The 24,995-nt window shown below is 35.9% G+C and overlaps 1 protein-coding gene across 1 annotated transcript in view; it reads right to left on the bottom strand.

Moving 5' to 3' along the window:
* Nucleotides 1–946: 946 nt before the first annotated feature.
* The window catches only part of LOC106136427 (zwei Ig domain protein zig-8), a 110,831-nt gene continuing 86,782 nt past the window's right edge, over nucleotides 947–24,995 (bottom strand). The window contains exons 6-10 of the mRNA XM_060949710.1: nucleotides 19,890–20,006; nucleotides 19,145–19,238; nucleotides 14,856–14,986; nucleotides 6,322–6,490; nucleotides 947–5,327 (exon numbers count right to left, since the gene is read on the bottom strand). Coding sequence (XP_060805693.1) covers nucleotides 5,227–5,327; nucleotides 6,322–6,490; nucleotides 14,856–14,986; nucleotides 19,145–19,238; nucleotides 19,890–20,006 — 612 coding nt within the window. The 3' untranslated portion in view covers nucleotides 947–5,226. The remainder of the gene's footprint in view (nucleotides 5,328–6,321; nucleotides 6,491–14,855; nucleotides 14,987–19,144; nucleotides 19,239–19,889; nucleotides 20,007–24,995) is intronic.

Here is a 24,995-nt window from a genome sequence, read left to right on the forward strand (position 1 = left end):
GTAAGAATATAGAGTAAGAATTTCCATCTAATGTAAAAACATACACATTGTGAAGAAGACAACAAACAGAGTCAGTGTGCCGTGTGGTTCCTGGTACCAATTAAAAAGAATATAACCACTCCATCTCTTTCCCATGGGTGTCGTAAAATGCGACGAGATAGGCTTATATACTTGGGATTAATCTTTTAGGCGATAGGCTAGCAACCTGTTGCTATTTGAATCTCAATTCTATCATTAAGCCTAAATGAACGTGGCCTATCAGTCTTTCAAGACTGTTGTCTCTGTCCACCCCGCGAGGGATACGTCGTGCGGGGAACCACACGGCACCAATAAAAAAAATAATACGACTCAGTAAACTAGATAAATGAAACTCATCTTGCACTTAAACTGTGAATTAAATATGACCATTTCCAAGTACTCGTTACTGGTAATTTTAATTAGGTTCCCGTTCTAGGAATTTCATCATTTTGAACACTGAAATATGTAGAATGTAGTTATATATTAAATGTAGTTTCGTACTTGTAGGGTTTTCGGTTCACCACTAGTTTTAATATCAAGAAAAATATAGTGAGAAATCGAAACCTCTACGAGAATTGTCATCTATACTAATATTATAAAGCTGAAGAGTTTGTTTGTTTGTTTCAACTCGCTTATCTCAGGAACTACTGGTTCGAATTGAAAAATTATTTTTGCATTGAGTAGACCATTTATCGAGGAAGGCTTTAGTCTATATAACATCACGCTGCAACTACAAAGTGCAAAGTAATAATGGAATAGGTACCTATGTGAAAAAAACGGGGAAAATTATTCATCCTTGAGGTCTTCAATGATGCCCAAAATAACTTTTCCACGCAGACGAAGTCGCGGGCACAGCTAGTATTTTATAACAGACAGTGTCTTTAAGAAAAGGGTTTACTTAAATTTAATAAAAATCAAACAAATGAAACAATGTCGACGATCAATAAGTTTATTTATTTTCTTAAATAACATTTTACCTATATACACAACCGTATCATTTAATTATAAACTAATTCAAAACAAATTCATTACAATAATTATACAACTTATGTAAACTCTTATGTCATATTCTCTATATTACATTTACCTATTACAATTTATACTTTTCAAATTCATAACCATTAGTTCAAAGTTTATTCGTAGACTAATCTAATAGTATTAAATTTTAAATGCATTTAAAATAACAGAAATAAATGTGTTTTTTTTTTTTCTATAATATTACAATTGTATTTACAATTTTTATCAACTTACAAGGATATTTCAAATTGTTCCAGTGATCTCGGCCGTCCGAGTAGCGAGTAAGAACTCGCTGAATTACTGGGCCTAAGTAGACCCAATTATACAATGAAATCGTTCAACTGGTTATATATATTTTTTTTTAATGGACAACAGTCAATGACTTTTCAACATCTAAGCCATTATCGTGGTACTTATGGACATAACATTAACTTTATATAGTTAAGTTAAAGTTTTCGCATTTGAGAACAGGCTGGTATAAAAAGTAATTTTTTTTATCTCTCCTTATTCCCGTTTCATTGTGTATATAGTCTGGTCTAAGAACTTAAGTTAGAGTAACTTTCTGGGGAATTCAAAGGGTCTCTTGGAAATTTCAGGAAACTATTCATTTACTTACATACGTATGACCACGTCTATATCCACTGCGGGCTAGACAGAGAGATCAATCTTGAAAAAACTGGACTGCTACGTTCAGCTTTAATAGCCTATCGCCTTCAAGATATATCCCAAGTTTATTAGCCATTCCCTTAGTCTTCTTTTACGACATCTACGGATAAGAGATGGAGTGATCCTATTCTATTTAAGTGCCGGCGACCACACGGCACAGTTAGTTTTAGTTACTTGACTGTAATAAGAGGATTCCTGGTATATAGAAATTTTATATTTAAGTCGTCCAAAGCCGGGTGCAAAAGTAAGACAAAACTATAGAGATAAAATAATAATATTTGTACACAAGATAATTGCGAAAATTAATATTATTGTTTTATAGGACGAAATTATTAGCGTCATAATTTTAATTATTTTTAATAATCATATTGTTAATTACGAGTAGATTTAACATTCTGACCAAAATTTTTTATATATGTACATTAAAAGAAACTGTGTTTTTAGATTTTTCAAATAATATTTATTTAATCAATTTTATTGATTACATAACCTTATATCGCAAAAGGTATAAATGTTCTTAATTAATTTCGACAAACACTTTCTGTAGATAATACAGTAAACATTAATAAATAAAAATTACAAGTTTCATTTTTTAATTTTTACTTTTATAGGTCATATGATATAAAAATCCGTGACAAATTTTTGTACCCTATAAATTGAATAAAACCGTTCATTAGTTCTCAGTATTAAAAATTCACATCATGTTTCAATGTAGCGTTTTTTATAAATCAATTTGAAAACCAAAAAAAAATGTTAACGGCAAACTGGCACGCAGGAAAACATTGTAAAAATATGACCCAGTATCGAAACTTTAATGCATTTACTTAACTATAAAAATGAAATTTAAATTTTGGCTCGGAACTGGGATGATAAAGCGATTCTTCAAACAATTTTTATTGTAGGTATATTTTTTTATGTAACGTAAATTGATTTTGCAATATTTTGTTGCTGTCGTCAGCGCTACGCTACGAGGCCTGGATTTTTTAATTGTAACTTTTTTTTTGTCAAATAAGGAAACATTTTATTGTAATTAAATATGAAAAATTAAAGTGAATTTGTTTTTTTTTTTATAAAATTATATACGTACTATGGACACCAAATTGTACCTATTGATAAATTTAAGGTACCGTGTGGTTCCCGACACCAATAAGAAACAAAGAGTAGGACCACTTCATCCCTTTTCCATGGATGTTGTTAAAGGTGACTGAGGTATAAGCTAATAAACTTGGGATTCTTCTTTTAGGCGATGGGCTAGCAACCTATCACTATTTGAATCTCAATTCTATCATAGATCCAAATTGCGGAAATAATTTTTAAGACTCTATATCAGTCTTTTTAAGACTGTTGGCTCTGCCTACCCCGCATAAAGACATGACTACATGTATTTGTGTATGATATTAATAAAAAAGCGTGTGTTGCTACCTTAGGAAACATTTCTTGATTTAATCCCAAGATCAAGTCAAAGTTGTCAGAAGTACCCTCCATCTTCAAGTTTGCGTGAATGATGAATGTGGATGAAATGAAGCAAAGGAATTGTGAAATGACCGTGACAATTAGAAAGATGCAGTCTCTGCCTACCCCTCAATATAAGTTTACGAAATTAACATGTGTCAAAATACATAAAAATATAGAATTTCCACATAATTCCCGGGTAGGTAGTGACTGAATCTTTCTCATACATACATACATATAATCCCGTCTATATCCCTTGCGGGGTAGACAGAGCCACCAGTCTTGAAAAGATTGATAGGCCACGTTCAGCTATTAAGTTTAACGATAGAATTGAGATTCAAATAGTGACAGGTTGCTAGCCCATAGCCTAAAAGAAGAATCCTAAGTTTATAAGCATACCACTTAGTCGCCTTTTACGACATCCATGGGAGAGACAATGGAGTGGTCAGATTCTTTTTTCGATTGGTGCCGGGAACCACACGGCTAAATCTTTCTCCTTTTTTTTAAATCGCCCCTAAATCGCCTGGTCACGTTCAGTTCACGATTCAATATTTCCACCCTATCATTGAACTATAGACATAAATAATTTATAAGGTACGTTACACACGCAATATTTTGTGGTTCACAATATTATGTGCCCTTGGCCTACTTTCACACAAAGCGGCGATCACACAGAGTGGGTTTAGACAGGATTGTCAATATTTTCTGGATCTCTCAATAAAATTCTGCCGATAAAATCTGGAGTCGTGGCGGATTTGTTAAAATGTTTTTAGACACATACCTACATACAACCACATCTCTATGCCTTATGGGATAGACAGAGTTAATAGTCTTAAAAATATTGAAAAGCCACTTGAGTTGGTTCTATTGAAATATTAAATTCTATACAAATTTCAGCTTCAGTGCCATGCGCTTTAGAATACTTTTATAATACGACTACACCTATCTTTCCCACGAATATCGTAAAAGGCGACTAAGGGAAATGTCGGAAAGTTTATTACTTGGGATTCGACAGGCTGACCAACTATTTGAAAAGCTGAAAGTGGCCTTTTTAAAACTGTTGGCTCTCTTTACCCCGCAAGGGTTATAGACGTCACTATATATGTGTGTATGTTCAACTGACGGCAAGTATTTTTGACTGTTAACATCAGTTAGTCAGTAACGTATATTTTTTATTTTTTTATTTTTCAACAATTTCCTGGTAACACCAACGATAATTATAAGTAATTGATTAAAATCTGACAATAAAGTGAAAATCATACCGCGAAAGTATTCCAGTTGCTTTGCTTCCGTTTCGTTTAACATATTTCCAATAATTTGATTAAAACTTTATTCACAAATGATTTATACTGCGAATTGATTAATCTCTATATGGCAACACTATCATAAAATCATAATAAATAGACGTCTCATTGACACATTGTCCCGTTGAGTTAAAATTTATTAGACCACATTCACTCAATATAACGATGTGAAATGTCAAACGCACTCTATGTCAGAATGTGACGACATTTATTCTGTTTTATGCGAGCTATACATCCATATAGTATGTATCAGTGCCGGGAACCACACGGTACTGCCGTGTGGTTCCCGGCACTGATATAAAAAAGAATACGACCTATTTATTTCTTTCCCATGGATTTCGTAAAAGGCGACTTAGGGATAGGTTTGTAAACTTGGAATTCCTCTTTCAGGCGATGTGCATCAACCTATCGCTATTTGAATCTCAATTCTATCATCAAGCCAAACAGCTCTACATGTTAGTCTTTTCAAGACTGTTGGCTCGGCTCTGTCTACCCTTCAAGGGATATAGATAGAAGTGATTAAATATTTGTATGACTTATAGAACCGCCACAGTCTACCAACCAAAAACACGTATCGTTATTTCCTTCACTGCATTATCCGAGGAAACTGATTACAGATTCTCGTTAGATCTCCGCCTACCCCTCCGGGTTAAAAGGCGTGATTTTATATATGTATGTTTGTATGTTAGGTATTCCAATTTCTATGGCTATTGTAGTCTTAATCGTATATTGTTTTAAAACGTCTTAGCTCCTAAACTTCTAGCTGTTACTAGCAGCCCATCAGGGTCACGATGAGGCTGAGGAGGGCCGAGGATAGTGGATATTGGAGTCGGAGCTGACCGCCATGCTGCATGGCTGCTGGGTGCTCACCTGAAAGAGAAATTATATATAAAAATACATACACACATAGACATACATATAGTCACGATTTAAGTGATGTGACGTCAATAAGTGATACCTTGTATCCAATTTTGAAATAAATCTATTCTATTCTAATCTACAAGATCGTGTCTCTTTGAGTATGATTTTTATATATATGTGCCGTGTGGTTCCCGGCACCGATACAAAAATGAATTGGATCACTCCATCTCTTTTCCATGGATGTCGTAAAAGGCGACTAAGGTATAGGCTTACAAACTTGGGATTCGTCTTTTAGGCGATGGGCTAGCAACCTGTCACTATTTAAATCTCAATTCTTACATTAAGCCAAACAGCTGAACGTGGCCTATTAGTCTTTTCAAGACTGTTGGCTATGTCTACCCCGCAAGGGATATAAACGACATTGTATGTATGTTTGTTTGTTTTTTTTTTAATTTAGAGTCATGAACCAAGTCAATAGTACAATCAATTCCATGTTTCTACATCACCATTTGATTTTTAAATCACTTCGAGACAATCACATAAATAATGTGAGTAGTTTTACGTTAACCTAACTCTTTGCAAAGTCTACTTAAAGCTAGTTCTTGGAAGCAAGGTCGGAAGTGAGTTTCACCTTTCGTTCGGACACAATCTAGTTAATCCTGATAGTTTTGCGTCCCATAGGTACCAACTTTAAACTAGTACAACTGAGCCAGGCAGGCGGATTCCCAATTATTTCTGCTAAGATCTAAATGCCGTGTGGTTCCCGGCACCAAGAATAAAATAATATGACCACCCCATCTCTTTCCCATGGATGGCTTGTAAACTTGGGATTCTTCTATTAGGCGATGGGCTAGCAACCTGTCACTAGTTGAATCTCAATTCTATCATTAAGCCAAAAGCTGGGATTAAAATATTAAATAAGGGCCGGTTCACACAGTTCACACACTCAATCGCGACGTTGTTATAAAAAAGCAAGAGTAAATAACCAGTTTTTTTAACTTACCACTCAAAACATGGACGAGAACAGACTTTGGATTAGCATTGGCAGGGCCACAGGTGTACCGGCCGGAGTCAGGCGCCCTGGCCCTCTGGACCAGGAGGTGGGAGGTGGTAGTCTCCCCCTTCTCAGTAATCACTGAGACCCCACCTCTGGGGGAGTCATAGTTGATCTCCTGCGAAAAGAAATCTGATTTAGTATAGGTAACTGCCTCTGTTTGGATACTTAATAATTAGGACCGTTCCATCTCTTTTCTATACACATACCCATATAATCACGTCTATATCCCTTGCGGGGTAGACATAGGCAGCAGTCTTGAAAAGATTGATAGGCCGCGTTCAGCTGTTCGGCTTAATGATAGAATTAAGATTCAAATAGTGACAGGTTGTTAACCCATTGCCTAAAGGAAAAATCCCGTGCTTATAAGCCTATCCCTTAGTCGCCTTTTACGACATTTATCGGAAAAAGATGGAGTGGCCATATTTTTTTTATAATTGCCGGGAACTTTCCTATGGATGCCATAAAAGCGAATAAGGGCATAGGCACATTTATTTTGTGCAGTTTTTATCATGGTCCAATATGGATTAGGTTTCCCTGCAAACTTAGGATAATTCAGGATCTTTTGGCCAACCGGCTAGCCACTACCTATTAGAATCTCAATTTCATCATTCAGCCATACAGCTGAATCGTAAAGGATAAATACGTGATCTATTATATAGTATATGTATTACTACTATATATATGTATCATTACTGTGCCCGCGACTTCGTCCGCGTGGAAAAGTTATTTTGGTCATCATTGAAGCCCTCAAGGTTAAATAAATTTCCCCGTTTTTTTTTTCACCGTTTTCATTATATCTTTCCTCCTTATAGTTGCAGCGTGATGTTATATAGCCTAAAGCCTTCCTCGAAAAATGGTCCATTAAACAAAAAAAAATTTCAATTCGAACCAGTAGTTCCTGAGATTAGCGCGTTCAAACAAACTAACTTTTCAGCTGTCAATATCAGTAGTTAGTGTAGATGTATTATAACTATTGGTACAGACCACCATATATCAAAAACTAATCGTATTCCACAGAGAGCCTCTCAATTCAGATAAACTTTCGGTGTACCTAACTAATTTTTTTTCTAGAATTAACGCCCAGTCCCGATTTAAAAGGTAGAAAAGCGCAACAAATCCTAACTAGCTGTTATCGATCACTTCATGAAGTACAAAATACTACGAGTACAGATAAATACATACATACATATGGTCACGTCTATATCCCTTGTGGGGTAGACAGAGCCAACAGTCTTGAAAAGACTGAATGGCCAGGGCCACGTTCAGCTTTTTGGCTTAATGATAGAATTGAGATTCAAATAGTGACGGGTTGCTAGCCCATCGCCTAAAAGAAGAATCCCAAGTTTATAAGCCTTTCCTTTTTCAATATGTAACGCGATTTACCAGACACCCTGTATAAAAGTTATTTTCTGTCCTCACATTATTCTGTTACTATACCAATTTGAACAGTACTGCTCGTAATTAGTACAGACGATGGTATCGGAACGTAATAGATTGGTTAGCGCATTAGTACCGTTGCTAATAAAGTCTTCTTTAAAAGAAATAAGTAAATGGATGTGCGGTGGGGATTGCATTTCGATTCGATACAGCATTTCATTGTGAAGATAATGTTACTAAAACAGGCTTAAACATACATATAATCACGTCTATATCCCTTGCGGGGTAGACAGAGCCAACAGTCTTGTAAAGACTGATAGGCCACGTTCAGCTATTTGCCTTAGAGATATAGCCAGCTCATCGCTTATAAGAAGTATCCCAAGTTTAAAAGCCTATCCCTTAGTCGCCTTTTACGACATCAATTGAAAAGAGATTGAGTGATCCTATTCTTTTTTGTATTGGTGCCTGGAACCACAGGCCACTACCTTAAATAAGCCTAAAATAACGCAACAGCCTTGAATATGGAAGTGAGAGGTTTAAGAAATAGGGGAAGATCGAAAAAGAGATGGATGGACGGCGTAAAGGATAGTATGAGGAGAAAGGGAGTGACCAGTGAGATGGCAAGTGACAGAGGTAATTGGAAAAAACTAACATACTATGCCGACTCCACGTAGAAAGTGGGAAAAGGTAACGACAAAGAAGATTAGGGAATGTTGTTAATGTAAAGAAATTAAGGGACTATACATAAATACCTTAGAAAATAATCATTGGTACATATCACGGTAGGATTTGAACCCTAGAACGGGTATGTCTTTTTAAGTGGAACGCATTTCATATGGGACCAAGGTTACTTCGGGATGTTTTGCCTCACCATAGTATTGGTTAGCACTGAAACTAAAGTACCTTCACAGTAAATGGCCAAGTAATGATTTGAATGTGTGCCTTCCTGCGTATCACTTTTCCAATTAGGATAAATAAAGACATCAAATTTATATTTATTTGTAATCATAGACTTTTTTGTTTGCCGGTTGACTGGAAGATTCCTTCAAGGGATAAGTCCGCCATTGCAAGTGATTAGTTTCTTTTATAACTATGTACTTACTATTTTCTTGTTACTGTGTAAACTATGCAATAAAGATATTACAAACAAACAAACAAAAGACATCATTATATGTTAACAATAGTTTAAATTTTTAACTATCATTCACAGATCGATAAACAAGGTTGATTGGATGTTAGGCAGCTCTTTATTCCAGAACTGAACACCGATCTAGCCTTTGAATGAACTAATTTGAACTCGGCAGTGAAAATGCTGTTAATTTGGTATGATTTGGTTGTACTAGTTGGTAACACTGGCGAAATAAGGGAAATCATTTCTAATGGAATTAGTACTGGTTACGTCCTCATTTCTATGGAGAAGAGCCTGGGTGAGTGACTCTGACCACGATGATGGATTGTGAAAGTCAAGTCGTCTGACCTCCGAAACTTTTGACCTCTAGAAAAATTATCATAGCACAAACACCTGGCTTCTCTCCAAAAAGGGATCAATGCTATAAAAATTAATAGATATATTATGAAAAAGTATTTTATCACTATTGTTATAGGTATGGTGCCGTGTGGTTCCCGGCGCTAAAACAAAAAAGAATAGGACTACTCCATCTCTTTCCCATGGATGTCGTAAAAGGCGACTAAGGAGTTGGCTTATAAACTTGGGATTCTTCTTTTAGGCGATGGGCTAGCAACCTGTCACTATTTGAATTTCAATCCTATCTTAAAGCTAAATAGCTGAACGTGACCTATCAGTCTTTACAAGGCTGTAGGCTCTGTCTACCCCGCAAGGGATATAGACGTGATTATATGTATGTATGTAGTATGAGAAAAAGAAGAAAATAGCACTGGCATCAAGTTTTCATTTCAAAGAAACGGTCACGTCAATTGAATAATAAATACTCGTATTTAATTTACTCACATGACACATGAGTAAATATTAATTACAGAGCGTGCACTTTATAAAAGAGAAATATTTACTTGCAAAATTTATGCAAGACAAATATTTAAGCAACAACTTGCTCTGGTTTTGCATACGTTATATAAATTTAGTTCTCCTTAATTATGGAAATTAGTTTTACGATAAAAAAAAAAGGATTTTCGCAACATATCTGTATTCTTACACATGCCACACATTACACGTCAAGGCATAAATATAAGCGTTAATTACAGTAAACTTTCTTACATTTTAGAGCATTAACTTTTTTGTACTCTAAACTCATCTTTTAAATATCTGTTTGAAACTTTTCAGTCAAGTCAATATTTGCTCTTATTTGAAAGTCAAGAGAGTTTGGTATGGACAAACTTTTTTTCACCGACCACATTATATTTTACCAAAAATATTACTCATATTGCCTTATCCAAACAAAAATCTCGTTTAGGAACTCTTAAGTTTGTATTTTCTATTAGAAATTAATAATTTTACATTTCAATTAATCAAGTGGCTTCCCGTTCCTCTAGTCGAGTGTATTCACTCAAGTGTACCAAGCAAACGGTCGAATCCATCGGGGTAAGTTAATGAAATCTCCGCGGATTTATTCATTTGGAACCACTCCAAAAATGTAGATGAGATCATTGTGATTTACTGATGCTGTGGATGAACAGACATTACAGTCTGGTTAAAACATCTGATTCATTTCCTTCGGGTGTACAGTTATTTTTTTTATTACATACATACTTACATATAGTCACGTCTTTATCCTCTGCGGGGCAGACAGAACCTACAGTCTTGTCAAAAAGACTGATGGGCCACGTTCAGCTTTTTGGCTTAATGTTTGAATTGAGATTCAAATAGTGACAGATTGCCAGCCCGTCGTCTATAAGAAGAATCCCAAGTTTATAAGCCTATTCATTAGTCGCCTTTTACGACATCCATGGGAAAGAGAAAGAGTGGTCCTATTCTTTTTTTTATTGGTGTCTGGCACCACATGGCACTTGAATTTTTAATTTTATTTTATAAATTTTAATATTGATTTAGGCATTTATATATAGGTTATATGATAAGAAACTAAGTATGACGATGTGAATTAATTACAGACCGACAGTTGAGACGTCAAAATTAAAAAAGAATCTTTCTATCTAAGTATGTTTAAATCAAATGTATTCAACATCTTGCTTAGAAAAATACTAAAAATACAATAAAACTTGTCCACTTCTACGAGCATAAAGCAAATACACATTAAATCGGACAACAAAAAAAAAAACAGTTACGCGAAGCTTAATCAGCAATCGTTGCTGAGCAAAGATGGCGCCTTTTTCTTATGTTCCATTTTTAAACGGAAACAAAAGAAAAAGGCACATCTTTGAAAAGATTGCCTTCATACATACATATGATCACGTCTATATCCCTAGCGGGGTTGACAGAGCCACCAGTCTTGAAAAGACTGATAGGCCACACTCAGCTGTTTGGCTTAGTGATAGAATTGAGATTCAAATAGTGACAGGTTGCTAGCCCATCGCCTAAAAGAGGAATCCCAAGTTTATAAGCCTATCCCTTAGTCGCCTTTTACGACATCCGTGGGAAAGAGATGGAGTGGTCCTATTCTTTTTTGTAATAGTGCCGGGAACCACATTGCCTTCATTTGTTTGAGAATACGACTTAAGAGCGTCTGTGGTTGAATCGACAAGGTTCCCGGTCAAATTGCGTGAAGCGCTGCGCCTGCACACCCCGACTTGGCCACATGCTAATGACTATTTGTTTATTTCGCAAGTAATTTGTTCCTTTCTATTTTCTTGTTACTGTGTAAATTACTATGCAATAAAGATATTAGTGCCGTGTGGTTACCGGCACGAATAATAAAAAAAAAGAAAAGGACCACTCCATCTCGTTCCCATGGATGTCGTAATAGGCGACTAAGGGATAGGCTTAAACTTGGGATTCTTCTTTTATGCGATGGGCTAGCAACCTGTCACTATTTGAATCTCAATTCTATCATTAAGCCAAACAGCTGAACGTGGCCATTCAGTCTTTTCAAGACTGTTGGCTCTGTCTACCCCGCAAGGGATATAGACGTTACCATATTATGTATGTATATAAATATTAAAACGAAAAAAAAAAATCTTAACGCAATTGTAATAAAATACTTCAACTTCCACTTAATTCTTTGGAACTTCTCAGCGCAGCCTCAACCTATTTCCAAGAAACATATTTTTCAACGTACCCTCCAGTTATCTTTAGATTCGATTGGTAACTTCTAAACTAGGACACTCTCGACAATAGGAAGAGCGGTTTTATTCGTTGGCTCACCATTGGGGCGGCCTGTCGCTGGCAGCGGTTCAAATCTTGAAAGGCCATTTTTACACCGAACAATTGAATCGCAACTAAATTTCAAAAAAAATAAAATCATCACTACATAGTATAAAACTAAGTCGCTATTTTAGTCTGTTTGTCTGTATGCTTAAATCTTTAAAATTACGCAACGGATTTTGATGCGGTTTTTTGTAACAGGTACAGTGATTCAAGAGGAAGGTTTTTATGTTTAATTTTTTTCGAATTTTGCACCCGTGCGAAGTCGCGAAGGGGCGGATTGCTAGTTAAAAATAATTCTTAGTATTTTTACTGTTATTGTACGTACGTACGTACGTACGTACGTACAGTAAAAACACTGTGTACTGCGGAATTGAAACCGAAGCTTATATAGTCTTACAGAAACAAGCCTTTTGCTATGCTACGCATATGCTAGCCGAACAAATAGTTACTCATTAATAATCGAACGTAAAACAAATTTGAAGTGCCCCTTGAATTGCATAAATGGCATGCCACTTTTTTGATGAATATTATGAAAACCACAAAAAAAATTAAAAATATTTTTTTTAATTTAATATGTTCAAATTTTTTTTTTCTTTTTTAACATATTTATCGACGAACTATGTATACTATATAATAAGATATATCCAAATTGAGTTGCATATAGTATATACTACAATAGAAATCGACTAAAACCCACCTTTATAGTACGTATCGTAGCTTTCAGTTTCTACCATTTTTCACGACAGTCATTCTTTATAAAATGTAGATTATACTTCCTTTTTCTTTAACTTTTTATTACTTAACTAGCGACCCGCTACGGTTTCGCACGGATAGCATTTATACATAAAAACCTTCCTCTTGAATCACTCTATCTGTTAAAAAAAACTTCATCAAAATCCTTTGTAAAGTCTTAAAGATATAAGCATACATACATACAAACATAAAGACAGACGCGGGAAGCGACTACGCTTCATACTATGTAGTGACTAAACGTATGTGATATTAGCCTTAAAAAACTTGCCTTGTACAATCCAGCCAAATTTCGGTTACATATTTGCTTCTCTCCCATGCTGACGCTGAATGTTAAACGACTTATTTGGAAAGGCCCCATGTACCCGGCTTTTGTTTCTGTATGCGTTTCTACTTTATTGGGTTGTTTAAAGTTTAACCGTTTGGCTTGTGACCTTTATAAGTTGGTCGGTATAGTTTTGTGTCTTCTTTATTTATTTAACTGCGCTAAGGTAGTTTTGTTTGCAGATTGAATGCTGTTAGTTCTATGAGTTAACTTAAATTTTGTTGTACTTTGGATTTAAATGAAAACTTAATATAACTGTTTCTGAGTTCTTAGTACACATACACACATGCATAAAATACAGTTCATACATCAAGGTAAGGAAAGCCTTCATATTTACAAAGCCACGATCCCTGCAATGCAGGCATTTCAGCGCTTTTTAGACTGTTGGCTCTGTCTACCTCGTAAGGGATTAAGATATATACACACATATCCACATCTACATCCCTTACGGGGTAGACAGAGGCAACAGTCTTGAAAGACTGAAAGGCAAGATTCAGCTGTATGAATGATGGAATTGAGATTCAAATGGTGACAGGTTGCTAGCCCATCGTCTATAAGAAAATCCCAAGTTTATTAGTCATTTCCTTACTCGTCTTTTACGGTACACATGGGAAAGATATAGAGTGGTCCTACGCTTAAGTGTCGGGAACCACACGGCACAATGTATGTCATGTAACTGATTGAACTCATAACATTGGTAATTTTAATCTGTATCATATAACAATAGGTTAATGGATTCGATTCAGCGTAAAATTTGTCATTAATCCACCGCAATCCATACGGATATACATACTTTGTTACTATAATTTTAATTAATTCACGATTTTGGTTCGTGTAATTTAATTCAAATATTGTTGGTAGGTAATTTATATTGTTTTTTGAATGGTTATTATGTGAAATGGATACATCTATTAACCTCAAAGCTAATTTTGTTTTACTCATTAGTTCACAAATGTGATAAAATAATTTAAAAAGTACCTAATAGTTTTTATAAAGTAATCGAAGCGAAAAATTGAATTAAATACGAAGTAATGTTATAAATTTGAAAGTGAGTTTTTTTGTATGTTTGTTCCTCTTCTTCACGCGTTATCTCTTGAACCAATTTTCTTGAATTTTTGCGTATAAATAATTAAGAGTCTGGAAAAGAACTAGAGATGTCTTCATCCCGATAAAAACCTGTATTCTTTTCTAAGTAGCGCTATATTAGCGCGTATAAGTAGCGCTAAATTCACACGGACAAAGCTGCGATTAACGTTTATATGCTCTTCACAAAAATGTTCTTACTAACTAGTTAACAATAATGTGTTTAATCTATATATGACATTGAAGTCCTGCGAAGAGCTTAAGTTCCTGTAAAAAGCCAGTATTTCATAGAAAGTGCACTTTCTATGTGGTCTTATTCTTTTTTGTATTGGTGCCGGCAATACAAAAAAGAATAGGACCACTCCATTTCTTTCCCATGGATGTCGTAAAAGGCGACTAAGGCTTACATACTTGCGATTCTTTTTTTAGGCGATGGGCTAGCAACCTGTCACTATTTGGATCTCAATTCAGAGCAGCTGAATGTGGCCATTCAGTCTTTTCGGGACTATTGGCTCTGTCTACCCCGTAAGGGATATAGACGTGACTATATACATATATGTTCATAGAAACATCCAAGAAGTTCACATCCTTCATCACACACCATCTGCTATACAAACCCTGGACTTTATCTGAAGAAGAAGGACTCACCTCATCATTATGGGTCCACCTTATGGTCGGCGGGGGCTCTGGCGAGTGTTGAACCACGCACGTGAGGTTGATGGTGCTTCCTGTGTTGATGAACAACTCCGGCCCGCCGAGTATCGTCGTCAGGGGCTCTGCTTAAACAGGAAGGTAAGGTTAGAGTTTAACGATAAATAAAATAGGTTGACTAAGCAGATATACATGGAGAGTGTGGAGGGAAAGGTCGGAGTGGGAAGACCTAGACGAACATATCTTGATCAAATTAAGGACGTCCTGGTAAAGGGTCAGGTCGAGAGTACCCGAAACCGCCGAGCTTGCATGAGAGTTATGAATGTGGATGAAGCGAAGGAAATATGCAGAGATCGTGGCAAGTGGAAAGAGGTAGTCTCTGCCTACCCCTCCGGGAAAGAGGCGTGAGTTTATGTATGTATGTATGTATACCGGAGTCCCCGCGGGAATGATTCCACGCAGACGAAGTCGCGGGCGGCCTCTAGTAAAATATAATTAGATTGATAGCTAAGGAAATATATAAGAGTAGTGAGTGCCAACATAGAGTGAGCCAAATGCTAGAAATGATGTTGTTGAAGAATATGCTGCAGTGCAGTTTGTCAATTCAATTCAAAATCTTTATTGCACATAGTAAAGTACATCAGTTGAATAACAGTTACCGTTTCTTCCGCACTGACGTTTTGGAAGCGGCAGTTAACTTAGTTGCATGTAATTTATTTGACGTCAAGCAATGTTGTGAAACCAAAAGATATGACAATTATTAAGCGATATGAAGTGTCCCATAATAATGAATAAAAATTGTGAATTTCAATTTGCTTCTTTTCCGGTTTGTAGAAGTCAATCAAAGGAAAGACTTATAACTCGGGATTCTTATCTTAGACGAAGGGCGAGCGACCTGTCACCATTTGAGTTTCGATGATAGTAACATTTAAGTTTTTTTTAAGACTTTTGGCTCTTTTTACCCCGTAAGGGAAAAAGACATGATTGTATGTGTGTATCAACATTCTTCTGAAATTCACATCTTCATTCTTTACAGGATAGACAGAGCCCACAATCTCAAAAATAGTGGAATGCAAGTAGCATTCCAGTATTTTTTAGATTGTGGGCACATAACAAAATATGGAATCGAATTCACGTCACGTCTATATCCCTTGCGGGGTAGACAGAGCCAAAAGTCTTGAAAAGACTGAATGGCCACGTTCAGCTATTTGGCTTAACGATAGAATTGAGATTCAATATTGACAGGTTGCTAGCCCATAGTCTAAAACAAGAATCCCAAGTTTGCAGCCTATCCCTTAGTCGCCTTTTACGACATCCATGGGAAAGAAATAAAGTAATCCTATTCTAAATTGGCGACAACCACACGTCACTTGTGATGACTTTAACTTGTTTTTGTTTTTATCTCGAAATAGCCATTTATATATTCTGTTGCGTTGTCATCCATATAATTTACAAGTACAGAGGTAAGGGAATAAATAACATGGCTCTTTTGCATATTGTCTTTGAAGTTAGCATACATTTATGCCTTGTGGTTCACGTGAGTTATAAAAAGGTCAATAAACACCGCTACTTTGAACCCAGTTTGGATCAATGTACCCGCGAATAGCTACTTTTATGTACGAGGTAATTTGTATATTCTGTAAATATTTTAGGAAGAGCAGAAATAGGACAGGTCAATGTTTGCAAGTCATACACACATTCAAAACAGCACGTGTTTATCCCTTATGCGGTAGACAGAAACTACAGTCTCATAAATATTGCACAAGCTTAATCAAAGAAATGCCACCTGATAGAGTGTTCTCTAAGGTTAAAAGTATGACTTTATATTTTAGCAAAACAAACTAAAAAAAATTATTATAACTATATATAGCAAATTCAAATTCATAATTTTTATTCATGTTTCTGAGAAATTTCAACATCAATTAATAATTGTCATATATTTTCCCTTTTGATTCAACAACATTGGTTGACGTCAAATAAATAATGTATAACCAAGTTTAATACCGTCAGTGCGGAAGAAGCTGTAACAAACAGCACTGCAGCATTTTCTTCAATAACTTCAACTTCACAATTATCCAAACTTAGAATATAAAGCAGCAGTCTTGAAAAGACTGATACGTCACGTTCAGCTATTTGGCTTTAAGATAGAATTGAGATTCAAATAGTGACGGGTTGCTAGCCCATCGCCTAAAAGAAGAAACCCAAGTTTATAAACCTACCCCTTAGTCGCATTTTACGACATCCCTGGGAAAGAAATAGAGTGTTCCTATTTTATTTTATTTTTCTATTGGTGGCGGGAATCACACGACATAATACTTTGTTAGCACGCGATAATACATTGTTATAATAAATTGGTTTATGAGAAATTTTAATAAATTTATGCATTATTATATTCAACTGAATATGCCAAAACTTTGACTAGATTAGTTTCTATTCATTAGGACAGAACAAACTTTGTAAACCCCATGACGTCAATGGGCCTTTTGAGAAGCTGATTCTATGAGATTTACGGCTAAAGTCTGTTTTTGGGAATACTGACAATGACCAAGTAAGTTATCTTTGTCATACATACATACATACATAAAATCACGCCTCTTTCCCGGAGGGGTAGGCAGAGACTACCTCTTTCCACTTGCCACGATCTCTGCATACTTCCTTCGCTTCATCCACATTCATAACTCTCTTCATGCATTCTTCGGCGGTTTCGGGTACTTTTGACCTGACCCTTTACCAGGACGTCCTTAATTTGATCAAGATACATATCTTTGTCATATGTGCATGTATACATACATAAATTACGGTTATAGCCCTTGCGGGGTAGACAGAGCCAACAGTCTTGAAAGATTGAAACGCTACGTTCAGCTGTGTGGCTTTATTTGGATTCAAATAATGACGGCCTCTGTGGCTCAGCGGTAGTACGCTTGTCTGTGACACCGGAGGTCCCGGGTTCGAATCCCGGCCAGGGCATGATGAGAAAAGAACTTTTTCTGATTGGCCTGGGTCTTGGATGTTTATCTATATAAGTATTTATTATAAAATATAGTATCGTTGAGTTAGTATCTCGTAACACAAGTCTCGAACTTACTTCGAGGCTAACTCAATCAGTGTAATTTGTCCAAAAAAAAAAAAAAAAAAAAAAACAAAAAAAAAAAAAACAAAAAAAAAAAATAGTGGCAAGTTTGACGGCCTCTGTGGCGCAGCGGTAGTACGCACTGTCTGTAACACAGGAGGTCCCGGGTTCAAATCCCGGCCAGGGCATGAGGAGAAAAGAACTTTCTCTGATTCGCCTGGGTCTTGGATGTTTATCTATATAAGTATTATAAAATAAAGTATCGTTGAGTTAGTATCTCGTAACACAAGTCTCGAACTTACTTCGAGGCTAAATCAATCTGTGTAATTTGTCCCAGAAAAAAAAAAAAAGTTGCTAGCCCATCGCCTAATAAAGGAATACTAAGTTTATAAGCCCATATTTAGTTGCCAGTTACGACATTCATGGGAAAGACATGGTTCTGTTCCGGAGTGCCAGAAACCACACGACAATTATGTATGTGAGTAATAATGTTTTTCCGCTTTCAAAAGATCAATGACCAGATTTGATCGAAGGGATATATTTGTTACAAGCGATGGAGTGTGTACCAGTTTTGGGTTAAGTGCCTTTTTCTTTAAGTAGTAGGGACTATTAATAATTCTGCGCCTTTAGTGGTTCTACATAAATCAGGAATACTAAGAAAATATTTTGTAATTCAAAGTTTATATAACATGTATACTGAAATCTTTTAACGTAAACGATTATTATATACTAGCTGTGCGAAGTACGAAGTCACGCCTTCGTCCGCGTGGAATAGTTATTTTGGGCATTATTAAAGCCCTCAAGGACAAATTATTTTCCCTGTTTTTTTTTTCACATTTTCCATTATTTTTTTTGCTCCTTATACTTGCAGCGTGATGTTATATAGTCTAAAGCCTTCCTTGATAAATGGTCTATTCAACGCAAAAATATTTTTTAAATATTTCATGAGATTAGCGCGTTCAAACAAACAAAAAAACTCTTCAGCTTTATAATATTAGTACAGATTTCACTTGTTGGCAAATAGTGGGTATACATTTATGACAGTGCCGTCAAATAACGATAAAGCGGGTAGTTCTTATATTACATGTTGTTTTGTGGGAGTAAGATGATTTTTTCGACGTTTATATAGCCTAATTCACTTGCCACGTCGTTATATTCACATATAATGAAATAGATAGGTATAATATTGTGTTAATGAGGAAATAAAATAATTTACCGACGACGGAGAGGTACATTCGATGTCCGATAGGTGGCGTTGTCCCGACTTGGCATTCGTACACGCCTGAGTCGCGCCTCTGCGGAAATCTTATCTGAAACAAATCGTATCAATTAAATTCTGAATCAAATAGATTTAAATGCATACAAAATAATCACGTCTAAATCTCTTGCGGGGTCGATACAGCCAACTGTCTCAAAAATACTGAAAGGCTACTTTCAGCTTCATGATGGAATTGAGATTAAAATATTGACCCAGATTAACATATTGGCTACTTTTTATCCCGGAGTTCCCGCGGGATTGATAGGGTTTCCATGCGGACGAAGTCGCGGGCGGCCTTGAGTTTTTAATTAAAAAGAGCTCGCAACCCAAGTGAAAAAAAAAATAGTGGCATGACGTGCATCAAGTCGATAAAAGGATTGATGTACGTCCTGAATCGATTCCCTTACGGTTATCAGTATTTGTAATATTCAAATCTTAAAATCAAGATTAAGTCTAATTTATAGGTTTAGGTTTAAGATCTTCGTTCTCATTAAGAATTACAAAATTCACTTCACATGAGAATAGCACTAAATTATATCTAATTAACATCAATCTAGAGGTATGCGCGTACAGATTTGCGTATCATATTCGGTGCGGTTACCCTCAACTAAAATATAACTATTTGTCGAGCGGTCACTATTTCGAGCGTCGAGTGGTATAATACATTGATGTAAAGCCCGACGCAACGTATACGAATGCTTACTTTTAAAATCCAATCCTCAGTGTGAGGATTGTGGACGCTGATGAACCTCTGGTCGGAGGTGTAAGTCATCCGGCCGGACGTCAGCAGGTGTATGTCTCGGTGCCTGATCCACGATACCTGGGGACAACAGTAAAATATAATTATATATATGTACATACATACATAAAGTCTTGCATACAGGGTGACATTTAAAACAACTGCATCCTTTTAAACATAGACTATACCCATGCTTCTGAGCCGTTTAAGCCTATTTTTATTTAAATTAAATGTCATCATTTTCACATTTAAAAAACCCTCAAAAACTACGTCCCACGCTTTAATACAGACCAATACTACAAAAATAAATTAAAACTAAACATGTAAATAAATGTCTGAAAAATAAATTATTTTTTTTAGTATCAAGATCAAGTAAAGAATAGAGTTGTCGAGATCGCTCAGCTGAATGAATTGTGTCGTTGACCTCTGAATCTTACGCGTCGCTTTTCCGCCGGCCGAGGTGATATTACGTATTTAGGATCGTGGATTTTGATACTTTTATTTTATTTCGTACTTTCTGAAATATGATATTTTTCTTTTAACGTTTTTAACTATTCTTTAGATGAGTACACTTAACAGTTAAATTTATGCAGTTGAATTAAAAGTCACCCTGTATGTCGTAGACTGGAAGAGATTGCATTAGCGACAAGTCCGCCCTTGTACCATTTCTATGTGTTTTGTGCTTTTTTTGTATATTTTACTCTAATGGTGCAATAAAGACGTTTATCTTCTATCTTATAGGGTAGACAAAGCCTATCAGTATTGAAAATACTGATAGGCCACGTTCAGCTGTTTGAATTGATGATGGAATTGAGATTCAAATCGTGACAGGTTGCTAGCACATCGCTACATACATACATACATATGATCACGTCTATATCCCTTGCGGGGTAGACAGAGCCTTATTATTTATTTTTATTATTATTTATTTATTTATTATTTATTTAATGATAGAACCGAGATTCAAATAGTGACAGGTTGCTAGCCCATCGCCTAAAAGAGGAATCCTAAGTTTATAAGCCTATCCCTTAGTCGCCTTTTACGACATCCATGGGAAAGAGATGGAGTGGTCCTATTCTTTTTTGTAATAGTGCCGGGAACCACACGGCACTAGCACATCGCTTTAAGAAAGAAATGCCTTCGAGTATCAAATATAGTGTATTCCACAGTTGCAAAACCTAGGCTTTTAATAATTTTGGCAACCGATTCCTTTGATACCAAAACCAGATGTAGTAACACTTGTTTGCGGTCAGTATAATACAGTAGCAACCGCGCAAAGTTATTCGCTAAACTCAAACGACGTCTTTGACTCGTGAAGGCCTTCTTTATTTATATTAATTTATTTATTATTCTTCACACCGGTTCCCGGCACCAATACAAAAAAGAATAGGACCACCCCATCTCTTTCCCATGGATGTCGTAAAAGGCTACTAAGGGATAGGCTTACAAACTTGGGATTCGTCTTCCCTTTTTATCTGGTATCGGTATTATATCAGAATAATAGACGTGACCATATGTATGTATGTATGTATTTTTCCACTAAACTTTCTATAACACGTGTCATGCATGCATTTCGAGGTCAACATGAAAAATAAAAGTGATTTTGTTATATTGTTATCATTAACAAAAATGAGCAACTAAAGTACCTAGAAATGGTGTACCTATTAAAGTACACACACAGGTGTAGGTACTAGTAGGTACTTAGTAGGCCTAGGTGTAGGTACTTTAATTAGGTACCGGTACTTTAAGGTATAGTAAAGGAACTGAACCGGTATTTTGGTACCGGTTCCTAGTCTTGTTGGAAAAACACATGTGTTATGTGTACGTTGGTCCTAAACCAATTATAAACACAAACTTTTATACAAAGTAAGTATTTTTCATCAATTTTAATAATTCATTCCGACAAGAATATGGCGCGCGTACAATAAATAAACTCCGAAAGTAAACGTTATACAAAAACCCTTTTTGTAATAAAAAAGATGCTTACAGGATTAGTTTCCAATTTACGATTTTTCCCAACGCCACTTCAGCAACGCCACAGTAAACTATAACTAAACAGTATGTCCACTACGTGGGGTACTAATTATAATAGTTTTTATATTTACCATTATCATTTATCAATCACACAGGTTCAAAATACACGTTTCTTATCATTCTTATTCTTTTTAAATTTAAAATTTGCAATATCTTGATATGAAAGGTAGAAAAATAGTAAACAAAATTATTTGTGATTAAGCTTCCCGAGACAGATATCTAAACATATTCGATTATATATTATTATATATATATTATGCTATTAAACCTCAGGTCCTGTAAAACATCAAAAGATATAACAAAGATATTACGGTTAACTTTTTTCCGATTCTCCGCCTATGTCGTTTCGCTCTTGGCAGAACGGTAGTGGTCGTAATAAGACTAACTTTCTTCACAATCTCCCGCCATTTTTCTTTGTTGCCGAATGCGCCGCGCATTCCGAAACGCGCATTTCCTCTGCAGATTTTATTTGGTCAGTCCAGCGCATAGGTGATAGGTCGCGTGGTCTGGTTCTTTTAACATACACGACCAATAACTTTATTTACTCATTTAAAATTTATTATACATGAATAAATATATAAAAATAGGTGAACTTAAATTGACGGCCTCTGTGGCGCAGCGGTAGAACGCTTGTCTGTGACATCGGAGGTCCCGGGTTTGAATCCCAGCCAGGGCATGATGAAGAAATAACTTTTTCTGATTGGCCTGTGTCTTGGAAGTTTATCTATATAAGTATTTATTATAAAATATAGTATCTTTGAGTTAGTATCTTGTAACACATGTCTCGAACTTACATCGAGGCTAACTCAATCAGTGTAATTTGTCCTGTATATAATTATTATTATTTATTTATTTATTATTAACGTCATTAGGCTCTACCAGTCGAACCTTAAGACCAAAGTGTGATTGTAATTTGGGTGGTGAGTTTGTAATTCAATTATTTTTTTTCGTCGAAAATCACTAAGCCAACTTTGTTTACAACTGCGACGCATGCGCAAAGGATATGCGTAGCAATTAAAATTAAATAGGTACTCACATTTTTTTGGTTATTACTACTGTAACAGGAAAAACTGTTATTGAATTTTAACGTGGGCTAAGCGGAGGGTAAAAATAAATAATAAATTTTATGAATAAATAGATGGAATTGATCACCTACAAAAACAATCCAAAATTAATTAGCTGTTTTATTTAAGTCGCCTTTTACGACATCCATTGGTATATATAGCCATCATTCAACCATACAGTTAAACGTGAACGTTTCAGTCCTCCCAAGACTGTTGGCGCTGTCCACCCCGCGAGATATAGACGTGGCTATATGTATGTAAATAAATATTGTCACTACAAACAATTGAAGATATCCTTCTGTTATTTCTCATCTGTAAAACACGGTGAGCCGAGATAAAATAACAGTTGTACGCAACATTACGCAGAAGGACATTGAAGCGGCTTACGCGTAACAATAGACAACCTTTACGCACGTATGTTTACAAAAGTTCATACGAAATATCTTATTTACCTACCTACATCTTTCACAGTCTGTTTTTGCGCTCCGGTACGGATTATGTTTTCAATATAGTTATATCTAGTCATCGATGCCGTGTGGTTCCCGGCACCAATAATTAAAAGAATAGGACCGCTCCATCTCGTTCCCATGGATGTCGTAAAAGGCGACTAAGGGATAGGCTTATAAATCTGTCACTATTTGTATGTCGATTCTATCATCAAGCCAAACAGCTGAACGTGGTCTATCAGTCTTTTCAAGACTGTAAGCTCTGTCTACTCCACAAGGGATATAGACGTGATCATAAGTATGTATGTATATACAAAAGTTCATACGAAAAATCTTTATTTACCTACATATTTCATAGTCTGTTTTTACGCTCGGGTACGGATTATGTTCTCAATATAGTTATACTAGAGGCCGCCCGCGACTTCGTCCGTGTGGGATATAGACGTGATCATATGTATGTATAGTTATATCTAAAACTGAGCTTTGATTGTCGTAGGTAAAGATGACCGAATAAAAAACATGATGTCCCAGATTCAAAACTTACTTATACATATTTGCATATTGGTGTGATTACTAACCGATGCTTTAACGGTAAGAAACTTCAAACATCGTAATGAAACGTACACATTCAGGCGACTGAATGTGACCGTTATGCAATTAGGGTCAGGTTCCCCTGCAAAGGTTGCCGAGGTCAGACGGAAATTGCTTCGTGTTATCAAACTTACCAGTCCAGGATTGGGGTCATAGGTGCACCTTGGTCTCCTCCATACATACATACCTACATACACATACATACATACACATACATACACATTCATACATACATACACATACATACACATTCATACATACATACAGATACATATCATCACGTCTATATCCTATACGGGATTGACAGTGCCAACAGTGATGAAAAGACTGACAGGCCACGATCAGCTGTTTGGCTTTTTGATAGAATTGTGATTCAAATAGTGACAGGTTGCTAACCCGTCACCTAAAAGACGAATCCCAAATTTATAAGCCTATCCCTTAGTCGCCTTTTACGACACCCATGGCAAAGATATCTTTTTTTTGTAAATAGGACCCCACTTTGACTAGTGACCAATTGTCTCGCTAAGATGATATAATATAACATAATAAAATGCGAAAGGTCCATTTTAAACTTCAAAGCCCTGAATATTAATAGAACCTATATTTTTCTCGTTGGCACTAAAAGCTCAAAGTGCAACGGAATTGATGGAGCACTTAATACGTTGGACGTGGTGAAACAGGTTATAGTCAATCTGTCATATATTTTGCGACAAGATGCTTTAAATAACCGTCACGTTTTATATAATACTAGCTGTGCCCGCGACTCCGTTCGCGTGGAATAATTATTGTGGTCATCATTGAAGCCCTCAAGGATGAATAATTTTCCCCGTTTTTTTTTTTCACATTTTCCATTATTTCTTTGCTCCTCATAGTTGAAGTCTTTACCCCGCAAGAAAAATAGGCATGATTATGTGTAGATACATATGTATGCATGA

This window comes from Amyelois transitella, chromosome 19 (genome assembly GCF_032362555.1).
Source record: "Amyelois transitella isolate CPQ chromosome 19, ilAmyTran1.1, whole genome shotgun sequence".
Lineage (NCBI taxonomy): Eukaryota > Metazoa > Arthropoda > Insecta > Lepidoptera > Pyralidae > Amyelois > Amyelois transitella.